The sequence below is a fragment of the Exophiala xenobiotica genome (assembly GCF_000835505.1).
Source record: "Exophiala xenobiotica strain CBS 118157 unplaced genomic scaffold supercont1.4, whole genome shotgun sequence".
NCBI lineage: Eukaryota > Fungi > Ascomycota > Eurotiomycetes > Chaetothyriales > Herpotrichiellaceae > Exophiala > Exophiala xenobiotica.
In genome coordinates this window covers 2,101,718-2,120,496 of record NW_013562491.1, presented here as the reverse complement: position 1 = coordinate 2,120,496, position 18,779 = coordinate 2,101,718, and the positions used below count along the sequence as shown (strand labels likewise).

Here is an 18,779-nt window from a genome sequence, read left to right as displayed (position 1 = left end):
CTTCCCGGCCATTCCAATGGGCAATGCAGTCAGCTTGGGAGACAGCTTCTACAGGTATCCTTGGAGGCTCGGTAGCTGCTCTTCCTTGCAATGCCCCCAACACTATGTCGGAAGTTGCAAAACAGACACACAACGGACCAAGGGATCCTGTCTGCCTGAAGGAGCCGACTTTTCGGCTTTGCATGTAAGCGAACTGTGGGGGAAGACGTGGCATCGCCAGGGGTGACTGTCGACCTAGCAATGCACACTCCGCGCCGAATACAGATATGCCTTGATTCTAAAGCCTACAGTACAAGGCTATGCTTGGCTTCCACCGGTTGTCCCGGTGGACATACCATTCAAGAATGTAACGTATCTGCCAGCCAGCATATCAAGAGACGGAATAATGCATAAGCCCCACACCAGATCACCCATCAAGACCAGCCTCCGACTTGCCTAGCTTCCTTCATCCCCAACTCCGCAAACCCATTTGCTTTCGACTCTGCATCCTCCGCGCTGCCACTGGAGTGGCCAAGCGGCGCCCAGAACAAAACCGCGGCTTGTCATACGACATGTAATCACGACCGAAGAGGTGGAATGTTCCACTGCAGCCTTCCGCCGGCAGATCAACAGCGCTATCCTTGCACTGCTGCCACCACTAATGCATATTCGGTGGACTTTCTCATGCATACCGAGGCAGCCTTACTCTTTATGGTCTGAACCGTACCAGGTATACCTGATTATCATGCCGCAACGAGCTTAGAAGCCTGACAAGACCCTAGGTCGACGAGATGCGACCCCGGCTCTTCAGCCTCCACGTTGTCATGCCCATGCCCCGCCGAGTGGGAAGGGTCTGTCGACAGTGGCCCTTTTATACTTTTATATCCCCGGAACATTCTCCAGATACCTCATCCCTGCAGGCAGACGGCTGTCCTTTTCTTTCACTCTTCTCAGTGCTTCAGATTCCCAAGCCCTTTGACAACCCAGCATGGCGGACAAGATCGAAGACGAGAAACGCATGGAATACGGCAGCGAGGAGAAAGCCATCGGCCTCTCATCCGAACCCTCTCCCACCGTCGAGCCTACCAAAGATGGCCTGCGCACCGTTGACGCCGGCCTCCCACCTGATCAGGTCGTCACTGAAGACGAGGTCAGCCAGGCAGAAGCTCGCCGTATCATGAAAAAGATCGACTACAGAATCATTCCTCTCCTTTCCGTTTTGTACCTGTAAGCCACCCCTCAACTGCGCTCACAGCTTTCAATTCTGACGCAGGATGACTGCTAGACTTGCATACATCGACCGAAGCAATTTGGGTAACGCCAAAATCGCCGGCATGTACGACGACCTCGAGCTGTACGGCATGAAATACAATACCGCCTTGACGGTCTTCTTCGTTCCATACGCCCTGTTCGAAGTGCCTAGCAACATTGTGCTGAAGATTATCCGGCCGTCAATTTGGATCTCAGTGCTTTGCTTTGCGTGGGGTCTGGTCATGACTCTCATGGGACTTGTCAACTCATATAGCGGACTTATAGCGGCCCGTTTCTTCCTCGGTGTGACGGAAGCCGGCTTCTTTCCTGCTGCTACTTTTGTAAGTATCTCAAAGTTCCTTGACTGTCGTAGCAGGGGTGCTGGCATATCATCCACACTCACTCGTTGTCTGCCACCGTTTCCTACGCCTACTGAGCACCGGCGACTTCCCATGGAGCCGTCGAACCACCTCTTACTCGACATCTTGCACTTCTGAACCTACATACTAACAATACTACCAGCTTCTCACCATCTGGTATCAGCGCTACGAAGTCCAACGCCGCATGGCCGTCTTCTACGCTGCGGCCTCGCTCTCGGGCGCCTTCTCGGGCCTCTTGGCCTACGCCATCGAGAAAATGGACGGCATATCCGGCCTGGCTGGCTGGAAATGGATCTTCATTCTCGAAGGTCTGGCTCCTGTCGCCGTCTCGTTCACCCTTTACTTCCTGCTTCCCGACAAGCCCGAGACCGCCAAGTTCTTGACCAAGCGCGAGCGCGAGTTCGTTGTCAACCGCATCGCACTGCACACCGGTTCAGGGTCTGGCCGGGTCACGAACGCCGACAAGATCGGCTTGCCTCACATCAAGGCCGGGTTCAAGGACTGGCGTGTATGGCTGTCCATCATCCCTTTCTGGGGCTGCAGCATCGGAACGTACGGATTCACTGCGACGGTGCCGACCGTGGTCAAGGATCTCGGCTATTCCTCTGCCAATGCGCAGCTGATGACCATCCCCATCTACGTTGCCGCGTTGCTGGCCACTGTGATCGTCGCCTTCTGGTCCGATCGGGTCCAGCAGCGCACGCCATTCCTCATGGGCGGCTTCGCGATCGCGGTCGTGGGCTTCATTGCCGAACTGGCGATCGCGCATCCCAAGATGCCCGGCGTGACGTACTTCTTCTTGTTCCTCGTTGCGATCGGGCTGTATTGTCCGTTCACGTGCGTGGTCACGCTGGTTGCGAATAACCTTGCGCCGTCCAGTAAGCGAGCGGTCGGCATGGCCTTGTTGATCAGTGTCGGCAATGTGAGTTAAAATTCTTGTCTTTGGACTCCATGCGAGCAAACGATGCTGACTTTGACGTGCAGATGGGCGGAATCTGCGGCTCAAACATCTACTTCTCCGCCGAGGCGCCGGACTATCCCACCGGCTTTGGCGTGTGCCTGGCCATCTGCGTGCTATCCATCATCTCCGCGTACATCTTGCGTGTGGCATACCGTCGCGAGAACAAGAGGCGAGACGAGTATGTCGCGCAAGAGGGCGAGGCGGCGATCAAGGCCAGGTACACTGAGCAGGAGCTGTTGGACTTGGGTGACAGGAGTCCGTTCTACCGATATACCTTGTAAGCAGACGGGTTAGCTAGAAGGAAAATACAGGCTGCAAGGTTGTGTTTGGGGGGAGTTGACAGGTTATAGCATGCACCTGGGAGTTATAGTGAGAGAATGATAACGTGTTGATCCTGATGGTCGTCAGCATCAAGTTGCTGGTTATTCCGGGCGTCCTGATGGTGAGGATCCAGGACGCAATGTTGAAGTCTCAGAGCGGTCGCCTGAGGCGTAGTAAGGGGCAGAATGGCCGAGGAATACCAGTATTGAAGGGGCAAGTAAAGGCAAGCCTCTACAGTAGTGAAGCATGGGTACAGGGACGGAGCGCACACCTTGCTAAGTAACATGTCGAACAGAGGTAAAATGGGGGCTCATACAGACCACAAAAGCCCTGCGCGAGAAGGGGCGGATGCTGTGCCGGAGTACCCCATAGCGAGGATAGAGCGCGATATACGGCTCGACGGAACACCGGTGAGTACAAAAGGACCTTAGCGAATTTGAATTTTTGGAGAAAAGAAGAACTTTTGATTTGAGCTCTCTGGCTAAAATACATTCACAATGCCTCATTTATGCCCCCTACCCCTCCATGCCTCCTGATTACTTCCCATGGAAATACCCCAAATCTATTTCCATGTTGCGTCCAGCAACACAACCGCTCGCACGACTGTGCTCTCGCTGACTAGCCCTAAAGGCGTGCTAGTCTTGACAATGACATGAGGTGAAATTCCAAGCTTGACCCTGACCCCTCTTGCTTCCAGTTGCTCATGTGTGGCAATGTTGGGATATGGATCTTTCGGTACCATATCTCCGCTCTTGAAGAATTGACCAGCCTGTGGTGTCTCGAAGCGGTATTGGTCTGGGCCCGAGTACATCATGATGGCCAGGTTGTGTGCTTCGTTCATGAGCCAGTGCATGTCTTCCCAGTCCCGGCTGGTCTTGACATGCATCAGTGGCTGCACGATCTTCCAGAGTTCATTGCCACGGCTTCGTGCCAGATTGTCGACAAAGGTTCCAAAGCCGGGCTTCTGCTTCATCACTTGCATTTGTGCTGCAATGTTGTTGAGCAGTTGGTACTTGACTTGTGCCGGCGTTGACTGGTAGATCTGGTTCCGGTTCCGGTCGATGTTGGTGTCGCATTCGGTGTCGAAGCCTCGGAAGCTGTCTGCCTTGAGAACGTTCCGCTGAACCCACTGATTGATGACCTTGGCTACCAACAGGAAGCGAGTCGCTGGGGAAGTCATGAGCGGAAATGCTTGTGCCGGTGCCGCAGTCTGGAGCAGTCGGTCTTTGATGGCTTGTGGGATGAGTTTATCCTTGTGTGAGCTTGGGAAATTGACATGTGACCATCCAAACTTCTCTGCCATCCCGAAGACGAGTTCACACTGGTCCTTGACCGTGGTGGGATTCTCTATGACTGCGGGTGCTGGGACAAGAGCCATGGAATTGTCTGGCTGCTGCATAAGTGCGTGGCCTGGTGTGCCTTGGCCACTTCTCTGTCCCGATGTCGGGTTGCTTGAACCTTGGCTGCGGTCGTTCGGCGTTCCGTATGGTCCAATGTTCGTGTTGAATGGTGGTCTCGCTTCAGGAGACCCAAATTGATTGACACTTGTTGGGCCATGTGGATGGAACGGCGTCTGGTGCAGTGGCTGACCTTGTACGCCTGGTTGTTGGTTCATTGGTGTATTCCACTGCTGGCTTTGAGTATTGCCAGTGTGCGGATTCTGATCGTGGATTGATCTCATATGTGGAGGAGGTTGGTTCGTTTGTTGAACATGGATCGGGGTGCCGTGGTTGAAGAACGGTGGCGGCGGCGGAGGCATCTGCATGCTGGCATGGTGACCGTGCATTGGTCCCTGTGATTGAATATCTACAAAACCACCTGGTGTGGTATTTGGTGCAGGGTAGAATTGCCTCGGGTTTGAAATGGCCGCGCTCTGGTTTCTTATGGTGGCTTGTTGGCGAGTAATTGTATCTCGCAACCCCCTCATCTCATCCTCCATCTGTGTCAATCGCACCTGAAGATCCGACATCTCCTGGTCTCTCTGTTGGCCTTCAATCACCGACATCGGTGTCGTGGCTCGATACTGCATCAGGTTTTGCAGCTCCTGCTGGATCTGGGCGTGGCTCATCTGCGCTGTGTTGAGTTGGCTTTGTGCCTGATCAAGCACAGGCGATGTGACAGGGGCCCCAAAGGGCATGTCCCTGTTTCCAAAATAGCCAGCCATCTTCCTGGTGTCTTAATGTGTAAGTAGTGCTCGTCGAAGTGGTGAAAAATGTTGAAGAGGAAAAGGTGAAGTGTGAAAGTGGGCAGCCGGGTCAAGGCAGGGAGGACAGATCGGTTGCTGAATTCTCTGAGCGAGGTGTTTCGCGTCTCAGAGCGTAGTTTTCAAGTTGGATCTCTTTGAGTGGTGTTGCAAGCAATGAGTCTCTTGTCTTCGGTCACGCACTGGATCTCAGATCGGCGGGAGAGGAATTCTCTGCTAGCGACAGGAGATGAAGTGGATGATCTTGAATGTGCTTGACAGGACAAGTCCAAGATGGTCGAAATGCCCAGGAGGTGATAAAGACGGCCGGTCGTGCCAAGTGATGGCGGGGGAGGAAAGACGACGAGCGTACCAGGAAGAAAAAGTCTCGATGCTGTAAGGAAGAGAGTCAGTGAATGTCCTAGTAGCAAAAGTTGAAGGCCAAGGCGCACTGGACAATGCCAATGACCACACACTGGACAGGCTCAAAGTCTGGTACTAGACTCAAGTGCCTGAAAGAAGAATGTCCCTGGAATGGTGATGATGATGGTGTTGTTGTGTGTTTGTTGATCAGCCTGAATAACAAGAATCAGATGGCACTGAAGCAAGATGTTTGTGTCGACGGTGTGTTGGATGAAGTAAGAGCCGGGCGATGCTGCGATTCTGGTGGATGTTGTTGTGTGTTTGTTTGATGAAGAAGCAGAGTCGTCAGGATGACTTCTTGACTGTTTCCAAAGGTAGGATTGTTGCTTGAAAGACCAGATCGGATGGTGGTTGGTATGAGGGAGAAAGAGGAAGAATGGGAGGGAGAGAAGGGGGTATTTGTACCCTGCTTCAGGAGGCACATGCACCCTCAAATTGGTTGTGAATCATTCACTCTTTCACATTGCTGTTGCCGCCAATGGCCGTGGATAGCAATGTGATTGATGTGCTTGCTTCAATGCAGAGTGACTCAAGCGACATATGCGAAGCCCAAGTCACGTGAGGTGTTGACAAGGCGCTGACCCCTGAGTTCAAGTCTAGGTGAATGAGATGTGCTGTTGTTTGTTGTTCTTTGTTGTCACTTGTCTTCCACAAGGCGCTGCCCCCTGAGTCATGTCAAGGTGAATGAGATGTGCTGATGTTTGTTGTTGTTTGTTTGTCGTTTGTCTTTCACATGGGAGGGTGTATTGATCTCAGTCTTCCACCAGACAGTCGTTATTTGTCCCAACCATGTTTAGTCTCCTGTCATGGTTGACCTCTGAACCAGGTAGGCCACCACAATCAGGATGGCCAGGGCATTGTGCTCCAGTGGATCTCAGACTAGAAACTCCAGCAAGAGGATGACTCGAGTCCATATTTTGAGCCCCCCAGGGATCCTTTTCCAGTATGTTGCATCCATTCCTCCTCTTGTTGACATTGTCCAGTGCGGCAAGTATGGCAAGGCAAGTATTACAGAAGAGTACGTACCACAGGCACCGAGTGCCAGCCAGGCAGGGGAGAGCAGACTGCTAATCATATATATTTTTCTGTGGAAAGCTGGTCAGCTGCATGGACATGAGGGTATCGTCAGTGGATCTACTCACTTTGAAAAGAGCCGTAAGGTCTCTCGGCACGGGGATGACCCTTACAAGCAGGAACCATCCCCGTGCCCAAGAGAGGATGCTGCTGTGTTGTTTAAGCAGAGAAGAAAGGTTGCTGGATGGTGTTGTGATGGAAAGGGTTGTGGTGCTTCTCTGCACTGCGGAAGAGAAGAAGGGAAGGTTTGGGATGAGGACAGGACGGGTTTTTGTATCCTGGATCGTGGGCTAAGACTACAACACCACACCAGCCGCGCCCATGAATGGTTTAGACAGCAAGCCAAGCAGCAATCGCGGCTGAAGAAGAGCGGCTGAGGAGGAGCGGCTAGGCTGGGCTCGACGGCGCAGAACGAGGGGGTCCTGTGGCTGTCTGGTTTGCGTCCAAGCATTGTTTTTCAGTTTTCATCAAGCACACAAAAGAGGATGCTTAAGAAGCCTTTCAAACATCTGCAATGTCTGCTTGATTGTATCTCTTTCTCCGGTCGACGGAATGCAGCAACAAGGTCTGCTCTTTTCCTCCATTGGGACACGCAACCGCTTGTTTGATGCCAGCAATCACTCAGATCTGTGCAGAGTCAGCAGTCCAGATGCTGCTTTTCTCTCCTTGATCAAACAGCTTCCTCCCCTCATCAGACTCCTGCGTCCCTACATCCCTACATCCTTCTCATCATCATCATCATCATCATCATCATCATCACCAGCCTTCGAGACCCAAATTTTGCCTTACAGAAACAACTGCTTCGCATCAGGCTACCTGTCGAGTCTGTCCTGCCACCTCCATAACAGCCCTCATTACCATCAAAAAGAAGAGAAAAATGACCTACACAATACTGTGCAAAGTATCTTATCGCCAGAGGCTTCCACGGCTCAGAGGATCCTCCTTCACATCTATCCAAGGCAGTGGACTTCTCACGGCTCAGAAAAGGGATTGATGCCTCTGATGATACTTGAAAAGAAAAGTTACTTCTTTCAGGAACATTTCGACCAGGCTGGAGTATGGAGAGCAGTCTGGTCACAAATGGGTCTTCATGTCAAGAATGGCGAGAGTGCTAAACAGCTATTGAAAACACAAGAATATTCCCAAAAATCCTCGTGAGCGGCCGTCGGCCTGTTCATCATCTTCACCTTTGATCCTGCCAAATTGATCACCAGCGACAGACCACGCCTTCGCCGCAGCTCTCAGGATCAAAAGCAACCTTAGAGGTAGGATCAGAGGACATTTGTCAAAGATGACCTCGAAACACAGACAAGTCAGACCGGACTTCAGCGAATACCAACAGCCTCTGTACATGTCCGTACAGTGACGCCGTACAAGGAAAGATGCTGAACGAAGCACTCCAAAGAGTCAGACATCAGAAAACAGAAGGGCGCAAGCCTGCAGCCGCGATGGATTGACCTCCCGTCAAAAACAAGAGCTGGCTGTAGCCTCCTTGTACATGCAACTTGGGAAACACATCAGATTTTGGCTGTTGGGCTCCTTGTCTTGAAGATCATCTCGTCTTCGCATCATGTCGAAGCCTGTGATGCTAGGATTTGGCTGTAAACAGGAGGCCATGACAGTGAGGCAGGCTGGCACAAGCAACCTGCACTGTGGAGCCCGTGCCTTAAAGCCAATCCTTTTCCCAAAGTTACGGATCTATTTGGCTGTCGTGGAAGACGACGGCCCAACGGTCGACGTATTCACCGTTTCCTGCGGCGAGCCGCGTGACATTGTGCTCGGCGCAGTCCGAGTCATTCTTTCCGATGGCGGGAAGGATGAAAAGCTCGAGAGAGTGTGTGAGGGAATCCGCATCAATTATCCGGGGCACGCACAAGGCAGACATACCCGTGGTTACGAATGGGCAACAGACCCGTCAGAAGAACAGAAGAGACCGCTACATTCAAAGATATCTTTGATATGGCCACATCACAAATACCTGGCTTTCTTCATGCTATTCTTCCTCAGACACCTGGCCTTGCAGAAGGGATCCTTCCGTCTCTCCCACAGCCGGGAACGACAGCATCCTGGCCAGATCCCGCCACCACCAGCTGTTTTCTATCCTGGCGTACACCCAAGCTACGGCTTACCAACAAGCCATAAATTCATCAGGATATGATGATAAATTCAAGGAAAGGCTCTTCATAAGACCAATTTCCCAAAGTATCACACCTTCAGCACCGACTTCCTCATCGGTCAGAATACCGCTACAATCATTACTATGGACCAGTCGGACCAAGCGGCACATCTGAAGGAGTCGAAACGAGTCTTGAAAGGAAGGACACGTCCACACTGAACTCGGCAAGGCCTGCAAGATGGCCGTACATGTCAACACAAGAGGGGACCTGCGCCATGGTTGCAATTTGGAGTGGTGCAACCATTATGCGGGCGTGCGTGCAGGCTGCACAGCGAACCCCTATATATATGATATCGGTAGTTGGTGCGTTGGGAGACGGTTTCTTGCAGCTGGAAGCAGAAGTGTCAGTCCCGCGGCCAAGAGACCAAAGACAACATCCGCAATGTTCTGGCACTTCAAAAACCTGAATGGGGAATGAATTGACGATCCAGCCGGCACTGCTTGATACTGGGGTGTCACTAGCAGCAAAAATCCGTCATCCGAAGAGTCTTCCTACTCGATCCCGGGCTCACTGTCGACAAGCTATCAGGGCCGGGTGTCTACTCGCGTCTATCATGGTCACCATTTTTGTCGGGCCGGACGCTACCCCGATCAAAGCCCACAAATCTTTCTTGACAAAATGCGAGTATTTCGCCAAATGTCTTGCAGAGTGTTCATTTCGAAGAGGGCGTCAAGAATGAGATCAACATGCCCGACGATGACCAGACCCTGTCTATCCGACATACTTTGCAAACCCTTGTGTCTCAAGGAGACAAGCTTGGAAAGGCTGGGATCATCCCGAGCCTTTGCTTAGTGTCCAGCCACTTTTGACACCCTTGATGGTGTTCCGGGCTTCAGGAGGATAACAAAGTTTCGAAGCTGGAACAGCGCTTGCGGCGCCCGAGAATGGTCGCGCCAAGAAACGCAAAGCTGCTGATGCAGGTATGTCTTATCTCTCCCAGCGCGGAAGCAAGAGTTGCTGATATTGAAAGCCACTCCAACTGTCACGAAGAAGTTCAAAACTTCCAAAACGAAGGAGCTCAAGCTCAAGCCCAAGCTCAAGATGAGGGGGTGAAGAGCAGGGGGGCCGGGCATGTTGGTCACAACATTCCACCTGGTCAACGGTACCACATCAGACACTTCACAAAATGATCGCATTGAAACATCTTCCACACTTGGTGATGGCTCTAGCAATCTTCTCACCATGATCTCCCCCTTGTCAACGGTACGTCTCCAGTGTTAAGGGCCACTGGTATACAAGGAAACTCGACCTTCAAGACCTCGCTACCGCTGCGAATCTTCTTCGTCAGTTGGGATTTCCCTAGAACAACATCTACTTGGAGTATGCAACCACGCAACACCAATGAGACTGCCGCCACTCTTCCTGTCACTACTCCAGCATGGACTGAGCAGACTTGGTCATTTTCAAATCTCCAACCTTTGGACCCGCCAAGACTGCCGTATATGACGAAGATGGTCAGAGTCGAAGTGCCTGGGATGGGTACTGTATGCCGTGTTGGGATGCTGTGACGGCTAGACGGAAAGTGTCGGCTCTTCAATTGAAGATGCCTTGAGATAGGCATAATTGGACTTCCTTCGGTGGTGGCTGGTCAGCAGACCGGAAAATCGAACGAGATAATCGAACGAGATAATCGAACGATGCGGGTATCTGTGGACCACAGTGAAATTGAGTATGTGGCCTAACTAAAGTATGAAGAAATGTTGTCATTTCCATTGGCATACTATTGGTCGTGATCTGGATCGAGGCTAAGTTAGGATGATCGTCCTGCAAATTTCCGCACAGTCTCTCAGAGAGCGCTCACTGCCATCACACGCTGGAAGGAGGCCGGCTCCGAAGGAATCTTTTGAGACTCGCCGTGCTGCCAAGCAACCAAACATACTAGAGATCAGATTCGGAATGTCCCTGGCTGGTTCAAGTTGTCACCTCCTTTCCGATCGCACGTCCATCCGCGACCATAGTTCTGGTTGTTGGACAAGCTGGGCAGTCCATACCTGATCCTGAGAAAGCTGAACGGCCTGCCTGCATCTAGCTATTCTGGACAAATGATGAGTGGTGAAGCGCAAGGCAGAGGTGAGCATAGCGGACAACGAGCCCCTTGTTATGCGTTTGAGAATGTGTCATCGATACAGGTCAGGTACCATGTGTAGGCGCCGCTCATATTGCTTGCACACGACGGTCGCAGCAGCAAGTTCATTGGCAAGTTTCCTTGCGGTTGTTAGAAAACTCAATAAGAAGGTCACAGCAGCAACGACATAGGGAATGTGTGTTAATGGGCTTCGAGAAAAACAGGAATGCTCCGGAAGCTCACAGCGGTTATGTGAAAACAAACTCGTATAGGAATGCACGTAGAATATTGTCCTATCAACAGGTCAATTGCTTTTATTTCAAATCCATGTTCAACTCCGTAAGCGCAGATAATGTGCAACGCCGACCTACCAGAGCAGCTGAATGGCCACAATATGATGTGCTCAGGTCTTGTCTGGTCACTGGCAGCAACAGGAGAAAGGTACTAAGGCTCGTCAACAACATCAAATTCTGAATCACGACACACCATTCGCGAGTCCAGCTCCGTACTTCCAGCTCCCGCAATAAGAACTTGTTTCGTGGCCTGATCTCTTCTGGTACTGGTTTGAGTGATGAGAGGCATCTGGCTGATTTAGTCATTTGCCGGATTGCGACTTTGAGCCGCAAACAAGTCGATCCGCGCCTATCGTAAAAAGCTGCTCATAGAGCCTTGGTCCTAGAGAACAAACTGCTGTAGACGGCGTCAACGACTGGCTGCGCGCTGATCTGCCTACCGCCGAAGTAACGGCCGTTGAGGCCTTTGATAGCGTTCTCGCCACCAGACACGCGTTCGAACTTCAAATAAATGTCACCTTGGGTGTTCGGATCGAGTGATATGTGCACAACGTGGCCATATTTCTCCTCGCATTCGGCACGGACGTCGTCCTCGAGCTCCTTAATCCAGCTTTCGCCTTCTTCCCTGTTTCAAATATATCAGCATTAACTTGGAACGGGCTCGATGGAAGCCACTTACTCCGTAGGATCAAACATATTCCGCAACAAAACGCAGCGACTCGCTTGGCTGACATTGACTGGCAGAGGCTTGCTCTCCTTCTTTGGAACGACACTGCGTTTCTCGGGCACGGTGGTGGAATCATCTGTCCTAGCAAGTTTGCGCATCAATGCATCTCGGCTGTAGTTGTTGAAGTTCACGCCAGCGACATCGGTATCATCCAGAGCACTGGCCCCGCCAGTACCCTTGTCGTTATCACGGCCGCCTGCACGATCGAAAGTGCCGCCGGTGCCACCAGCGTGAGATCCTCGCCCGCCGGAACCGGAAAAGGCCGAGCCCTGGTAGCCGGGCTGGTTCTGACCTTGAAAGCGCTGAAGCAGATTGGCTGTTGATTCAGGCGTAAATTTGTCGTTGCCTAGACCGACTCGGATGGGACGTCCTGCAAGGTCAAAGCCGTTCATTTTCTCAAGAGCCTCACGAGCTTGATTGGGATCACGAAACCTATAATAGCGTTAGTTCTGCATTGGCATCATGAAGCATTTGACTGACTGGACAAAACCATAACCACGACTGCGCCCTGTTTCGTCCTTCTGAAGCTGAACGAATTCCAGCTCTCCAAAAGGCTCAAAAACATTCTGCAAGTCTTGCTCAGTGATACTGAAATGAATGTTTCCAACGTAGAGACGATGAAAGGGGACAGAGTTGTGATTGCTGCTGCTAGCTTCGGGGTTGCGGGCTTGTCGATTCTTTTCTGCTTCTGTGAGTTGAGCAATAATGGGGATCCCGAGGAGTTTCTGTCCGGTCATTTGGATGGCAAGGGGCACCGACTCTTCATCCTTGAACTCGACGTAGCCGACACTACAGATGGTTAGCAGATGCAAGAACATTCCGGAAGACGTCTTACCCTTTAGAGCGACCGCTGACCCGATCTTTGACAATCTGAGCCTCTTTGACAGGTCCCACTTTCTCGAAGAACTGGATCAACTCTTTTGTGCGGAGGCGCGCGGCAAGTTGTTGTACGAAAACGGTTCTCCTGTCACGCTCATCCTCAGTAAGTTGTGGTTCAGGTGTTTTGGTCTTTACACCCTTTTTGGGGCTTTCCGAACGACGGCGGTCTTTGTCACGGTCGCGTCTATCATCGTCATCACGTCGAGGTCGTCCTTCGGGTCGGTAGTAGCGATCATATTCGGGAGACCTGGATCGTCGACGGTGATGGCCTTCGTCACGTCTGGAACGTCTTCTGTCGTCATCGCGACTGCGACTCCTCCTCCTACTTCTGTGACTGCCGTTAGCAGAGCCATGTTCGCTTCTGGGGCTTCTCATGTCATCATCTCGGTCGCGGTCTCGATCTCGTCGGTGTTCCCGGCTTCTGTCCCGTCTTTTGCGGTCTTTGTCTCGATCACGGGAACCATCGCGGTATTTGTCTCTGTCACGACGCTCACTACGGTCGCTGCGATGGCGGTCATCGGGTTCGCGAGGAGATTCTTTGACATCGGTGGCGGCTGTGGACTCAAGGAGAGCCTCGACATCGAGTCCTGACATTTTGAGCAATCGTCGGTGGTTTTCTCAAAAACTGAAGTTGAATGCAGTAAAGATTCACTTGGGACGTGGTCAGAGTCGGGAAATGGAGCAAGGCGTGCGCAAGCGAACCCTTGCAATACAGCTGTAGTATGATGCGGCTTCCAAATGAATTGTGTTCCTTCGGTCGGCAGTACGGCCCAATATCCTTTTCTCGTCGCAGGGATCACTCAGAAAAGTGCGAGTTACTCCCAGGCAACGATAGACATAGAAAGGGTGAGAATAGCGTGATGGTCTTTTCGTCCAGGAACAAAATCGAAGGCAGAAGGCAGGAAAAGAAGTCGCAGTTTGATTTCGGCGCCTATTGGGCCTTGGCGTGCTTATGTAAGAAATCCAAGTTAGATGACCACGACGACATACTACAAACAGGCGCTTTCAGGATCGAGATCACTTGTTAATTCCATCAATTATGGTCATCGAGCACACTTGCCTGTGCATTGTATCCATCTGATACGGAAGCATACATGTATCTGCTTGTGCTCTCACTCGCTGCATGCTAATTCCAACAGGTTTTCGATCTTTTCAACCACCTTCGTCATGGGTACATTCGTTCTTGATGCTCGAGCCAATATTCTCTCAACAATAATGCTGAATCCACCTAGTCTTCCGGATGGTATGCAACACAATTCGGGGGACATGTCGCTCAGCAGATTGAACCTTATATCGAAACGTTGACGGCGACCCATCCAGAACCTTTCGGCTTGGTGTCAGACGTTTCGTTATAATTCTCAACCTCCTCTTCATCATCAGACGACAATTCGTTCCCGCTAACGCTGGCTGCATACCCCTCCGAGGTCTGAACGCCTGAGCTTCTGTGGCTTGCTCCTGCTTTGCTGTCCGATCCATCACACGAACTTCCTTCATTGGAGTGAAAGGCTTCTCGTTTCCTGCAATCCTGACAGAAAAAGACCTCAGATGCTCGAGGCATCTCCGTAAGGCCGGAACATCGAAGATGGATCCATCCGAACATGCACGACTTGGAACTACAACTGACCATTTTCTCTTTGAGGAGGACTTCTTGACAGTGACAAGTAGAGACGTGGCAGTCTTCAACTTGTATTTCAGTGACCTTGGGGGACGACCGAGCATCAATCGTCGAGACGTGCGCCCGTCTCTGACCCCTCAAATGATCCATATCATTCCACTCAAGTCCTTGTTTTTTGTACCGCTCCCTGAAGGGCTCAAGATTGGACAGGGGTCGAATGTGGAGGTCTGCTTCTTCCTGGTCGTGTAGCCTCGATGTTCTGACTTTATGCTCAACTTGAATAGCCTGCAATATCCTAATAATCTCATATTGCTTCTGGCGGCGCCGGCGGAGACCTTTTGTTGAATTCGATCCCGCACCAGGATCGAGGGTTGGTCCTTCAGGAGGATAGATGAAGACCTGCTGTTTCGGCTTTAAGGTTGGGTGGATTTTTTGAGCGGCACCAAGCACCGATTCCCTGTCGCATGAGCCATCTGCAAGGCAATCCGCCGTCTGGCGGTCTCTTCCGTCTCCGAGCTCTTTCCTCAAAGCTTCCTGCAAGCAATCGAAGCAGAAGTGGACAGTTTTGGGGGATCCTCGGGGCAAGTCATTTCCATTCCTACCCTCATCAGTCATACTTGCGAACAGCTCCCCATAGGGGATGATGCACATTGGATGTTGACAGGTTGTGTGGGAGCAAAAGTAGGTGTCGCTCGGGTCTGTATTCTCATGCAAGGTGAAGACATACTGGCAATCTAGCACTCGTCAAAGTCAGGCATCGTGGACTCCCCTCCAGGCTCTTACCTAGCACAAACGACTTCAATTGCATGTCGTGGTCGCCATCGGAAGCCTCCTGCTTTAGCACATGATCATCGTTGAGCGGCGAAGACTCGGAGTCTGGGTCAGCAGCTGTCTGGACTCTGTTCTGCTCAACCGTTGTTGTGGGCTGCTCGGCGTCCGCTTCGATGCCCTCATCTGCCCGACTGATCACAGCGACATCCATGTTCTCGTCGCCATCCTCGGGCAGATGTGAACTGGCCAGTCGCATTCCACCCAGCTTTACAAACAGCTCTGGATTGGACCATTGGATGAATTTCACTATTTGCGATTCCGTCATTTCAGAGTCAGTATCAACACATCCAGAGTAGCTGCTCTGCGACGCATTCTCGCACATGTAAATCCAGTCTCCGTCACGACTCCTCATATAGAGATCAGTTGGGGTCACGACGGGGATTTCAGGCAGTGGCAGAGGCATCTTGGCGACCGCGTCTGGAAGAGTGCAAGCGGTTTGTTGTTGTTGACGGAATTCGCAGAGTCATCATCAAGGCAAAAGACGCGTGTTCACTCATCCTGAGGTGAGGCAGTTCGAAGGCGGCAAACATCTCTTTCCCACGCAATGAGACTGAGATGACCGCTCTTGGTTATGTCTTCCCAGGTTCACTGAGTCGAGAACACTCCTCCGGCAACGGAATGCTTGACCTGGGTGACTGATTTTCCACGGCTGCTTGCGTCGAAGAACCTCGCTTTGCTGCATTCACCGCTTGCTGAGTGCCTAGCTCCAGCCCTTCCATGCATTCCTGCAAGATCTCCGATGGAGAGCTAAATCACATCAACTCTGTCATTGCCTTGGGCCTTATCCTCCTCGAAATGGAAGCCGACCTAGGCATATATTCACCTTGCGTTCACTTCTACCTCAAGGTTTTCGAAACCCTTAACTTCTCAACGACAGCGACCAAACATGTGCTTGCCATCGTTCTGCCAATGTAGGAATCTGCAGAGATCTCTCTAGCTGTTGCACGAATCCAATCAATGCTTTCCAGTGAATACTGGTCTCACTGCTCCGCACGTTCTCTCTCCTACAACGAGGCTTCGTTCCGTCGGCAAATACCAAGCAGGCTCAAGAAGTCTCGCGAAGCTATTATACTGGCTGGAAAGTCGCCAGGTTACTATCCGCTTGCTGATCCCGTGTCCATAGGTTGTCTCTAGGTACAAGGAGGCTGCAATGCTCCCTAAACGAGCTTAGTTCAAGGAAGAACCGTAAATTCGTCGGTTCCCATTGGTTCTCGAAAATTACTGAACAATTCCTTTTGACACGGCCTACGTTGTTCTTCGGGAGGTACACACGTCGAGTCCAGGGTGCCATAAGACAACGACTATTGCTTTCGATCCTGCTTTGCTAGAATCGCACGTTCCGTGTCTGTCACGCTTCGAGGTGATGACGACCTCCTGGCAAATAGGCGAACATAGCAACCGGGATGGCGAGGCCCCGGAGCAACACGAAATGGATCGCTTAGCAAATGCAGTAGAGCCGCTGGAGGCCGACGAGACAGATAATGCAGCCGATGGACCAGATGCGGCTGTACCAGTCCCCAGCGGCACCGGCTTCAAGCTCTCTTCGCTTCCACGGTCGGTCTACATACCACCCTCCTCGGCTCGAGATCATCTGGCAAATGAGCGCGTCTTCCTCGGTTACATCAGGACATCAAGCGCATTCGCAAACTTTGCGGTGGTGATTCTGCAGCTGTACAGGCTGAACCGAAGCTCAGCACCAGCGGACAGATTAAGCGACTTTGACCTGGGCATTCCATTTGCTACGGCTACTTTAGTGATCGGCACTTCTGTAGCGCTCATCGGTGCCGCAAGGTTCTTCATCTGCCAAAATGCAATGATCCGGGGGAGAGCGATTGGAAGTGGCTTGGTGGTTGTAATATTCATCGCTGCAACGTCTCTTGTAAGCTTCAAAAGCCCTCTTCTTGCTTTAGTTGCGTCTCTGACTTGACCAGCTACTCCTTGTCCTGTTCATCTTCACCATAATCGTCAATCCTGATCTGTAAGCAGAGAACAGTGAGGTGTCTCTGCCCTGCGATCATCATGCCATCAGCGGGTGAGAGACGTGACGAGGCTGTCAGCCTTGCATGTTTTGGTTGGGTGATGATGGTTGGCCCCAAAATTCCCCGCTCCTCCTGGAAGAGGCTAGTCCTTTAGTCGTGCTTGGCACACTTTCGAAAGAATGTGAAACTGCGCTTTGCGGAATTTCAGATTTGTCCACGCAACGACAATTCTTCATCGTCAATCTCACCAATTCCCAAGAGGTATGTCGACCTTCATGCGCTCTTCAGCTGGCCTTAGATGAGCAATCCGAATGCGTGCCTGGATTGTAGCATTTTCGGGCCGCGCAATTCGGATACGCTCATCTTTTGCGACACGAGCTGAAGAACCCTTGAATGGGCACTCTTCCTGCTCGAGGCTACTGGAGACTAACAGCTTCCTTGACAGACACCTCAAGTCCTCGTTTTCACGACTTGAGAATCTCGAACCTTCAATACCGCCAAAATGGTCCGAACCTCCGTCCTTAACGATGCCCTCAAGAGCATCAACAATGCCGAGAAGGCCGGCAAGCGTCAAGTCATGATTCGACCCAGCTCCAAGGTCATCATCAAATTCTTGTCTGTCATGCAAAAGCACGGTACGTCAAGATTCTCATAACAGCAATTTCTTCGGAAAGAGGAGGATTTGTGCACAACATTGTTGTCGGGCTGATAACTAGGCGGTGGTTTCGGTTTGCTCAACGACCTTTGCCCTTTAAGTGCCCGAGAGATGGAGATCTCGGCGGTCGATCTTACACATTTGCTTTCTTTCATCGTGTTTGTTATATGTTTAATCGACCGCAACATTCTTTCGAATTTCTGCTGACAGACTCATTGCAGGCTACATTGGCGAATTCGAGGAAGTTGACGACCATCGCAATGGCAAGATTGTCATCCAGCTCAACGGACGTCTCAACAAGACCGGTGTCATCTCTCCCCGCTACAACGTTCAACTTCGAGATCTCGAGAAGTGGGTTGTCAAGCTGTTGCCTTCTCGTCAATTTGGCTACATTGTCCTTACGACCAGCGCTGGTATTATGGACCACGAGGAGGCTCGACGAAAGCATGTTGCTGGAAAGGTCATTGGCTTCTTCTACTAGACATTGCATCTTGTGATATGTTCTGCATGATGGCATGAGCGTGGGAATGATACCCGAAAAGTTGACTTGAATTTCCAGCCCTTCTAAGAGCTTGGACAACGTGCCGCCTTAGGTAGATATGGAGGCAGAAGTCGTCAAATGAAATGATCTGTCAAAACTAGGACTCCGAGTTCTTCGTTTTACATGTTCTCATAATCCTTGCTGATGTGAACACTGCATGATTGAGCAGATATGCTCCAGCGCACCTTTCGATGTCAGCTGGGAAAACCTTGTTATTACCAAGGCGTCTAAGGCATGTAAAGACGACGCCTCCTCGCCGTGTTCAACACGGTTCATACTACGGTCTCATGGGTAATCGTGTAATCTGGCGCTAGGATGCCATTCGACGACAAACAGCAGCGAGGACAATTTATGTGGCAGGAGGGCCTCCTGTTCAATACAGTGCTGCTTCCTCTGGCACTGTGTTTCAGAGCCGGTTTTTCAGAGCCGCTCTTCTTCTTCGACCA

At 51.5% G+C, this 18,779-nt stretch overlaps 7 protein-coding genes across 7 annotated transcripts; 4 read left to right on the top strand and 3 right to left on the bottom strand.

Moving 5' to 3' along the window:
* The first annotated feature begins 873 nt into the window (after window positions 1-873).
* On the top strand, window positions 874-2,969 carry PV05_06996 (uncharacterized protein). Its single transcript, XM_013459778.1, has 4 exons — window positions 874-1,206; window positions 1,265-1,571; window positions 1,753-2,532; window positions 2,595-2,969. The coding sequence occupies exons 1-4, from the start codon at window positions 968-970 to the stop codon at window positions 2,850-2,852; spliced, it is 1,584 nt and encodes a 527-aa protein (XP_013315232.1). The 5' UTR covers window positions 874-967; the 3' UTR covers window positions 2,853-2,969.
* Window positions 2,970-3,454: 485 nt separating this feature from the next.
* On the bottom strand, window positions 3,455-5,056 carry PV05_06995 (uncharacterized protein; the record flags this gene model as incomplete). The annotated part of the gene is made up of 1 exon (XM_013459777.1): window positions 3,455-5,056. The coding sequence occupies one exon, from the start codon at window positions 5,054-5,056 to the stop codon at window positions 3,455-3,457; it is 1,602 nt and encodes a 533-aa protein (XP_013315231.1).
* Window positions 5,057-8,141: 3,085 nt separating this feature from the next.
* Window positions 8,142-8,729, top strand: PV05_06994 (uncharacterized protein; the record flags this gene model as incomplete). The annotated part of the gene is made up of 1 exon (XM_013459776.1): window positions 8,142-8,729. The coding sequence occupies one exon, from the start codon at window positions 8,142-8,144 to the stop codon at window positions 8,727-8,729; it is 588 nt and encodes a 195-aa protein (XP_013315230.1).
* A 2,743-nt stretch (window positions 8,730-11,472) lies between these two features.
* On the bottom strand, window positions 11,473-13,306 carry PV05_06993 (uncharacterized protein; the record flags this gene model as incomplete). Its single annotated transcript, XM_013459775.1, has 4 exons — window positions 11,473-11,731; window positions 11,786-12,265; window positions 12,314-12,622; window positions 12,669-13,306. The coding sequence occupies 4 exons, from the start codon at window positions 13,304-13,306 to the stop codon at window positions 11,473-11,475; spliced, it is 1,686 nt and encodes a 561-aa protein (XP_013315229.1).
* A 694-nt stretch (window positions 13,307-14,000) lies between these two features.
* Window positions 14,001-15,561, bottom strand: PV05_06992 (uncharacterized protein; the record flags this gene model as incomplete). The annotated part of the gene is made up of 2 exons (XM_013459774.1): window positions 14,001-15,061; window positions 15,111-15,561. 2 exons carry the CDS (start codon window positions 15,559-15,561, stop codon window positions 14,001-14,003), a joined length of 1,512 nt encoding a protein of 503 aa, XP_013315228.1.
* A 1,026-nt stretch (window positions 15,562-16,587) lies between these two features.
* On the top strand, window positions 16,588-17,140 carry PV05_06991 (uncharacterized protein; the record flags this gene model as incomplete). The annotated part of the gene is made up of 2 exons (XM_013459773.1): window positions 16,588-17,037; window positions 17,090-17,140. 2 exons carry the CDS (start codon window positions 16,588-16,590, stop codon window positions 17,138-17,140), a joined length of 501 nt encoding a protein of 166 aa, XP_013315227.1.
* Window positions 17,141-17,279: 139 nt separating this feature from the next.
* On the top strand, window positions 17,280-18,433 carry PV05_06990 (40S ribosomal protein S22). Its single transcript, XM_013459772.1, has 3 exons — window positions 17,280-17,398; window positions 17,583-17,772; window positions 18,014-18,433. Exons 2-3 carry the CDS (start codon window positions 17,640-17,642, stop codon window positions 18,271-18,273), a joined length of 393 nt encoding a protein of 130 aa, XP_013315226.1. The 5' UTR covers window positions 17,280-17,398; window positions 17,583-17,639; the 3' UTR covers window positions 18,274-18,433.
* The last annotated feature ends 346 nt before the right edge of the window (window positions 18,434-18,779 follow it).

Excerpts from the sequence above, each read along its gene's own strand:
- PV05_06996 (XM_013459778.1), top strand. The coding sequence starts at position 968 with ATGGCGGACAAGATCGAAGACGAGAAACGCATGGAATACGGCAGCGAG. Across the intron at positions 1,207-1,264 it reads CTCCTTTCCGTTTTGTACCT|ACTTGCATACATCGACCGAA; the intron begins GTAAGCCACCCC and ends GATGACTGCTAG. Across the intron at positions 2,533-2,594 it reads TGTTGATCAGTGTCGGCAAT|ATGGGCGGAATCTGCGGCTC; the intron begins GTGAGTTAAAAT and ends TTTGACGTGCAG.
- PV05_06990 (XM_013459772.1), top strand. The coding sequence starts at position 17,640 with ATGGTCCGAACCTCCGTCCTTAACGATGCCCTCAAGAGCATCAACAAT. Across the intron at positions 17,773-18,013 it reads GTCTGTCATGCAAAAGCACG|GCTACATTGGCGAATTCGAG; the intron begins GTACGTCAAGAT and ends GACTCATTGCAG.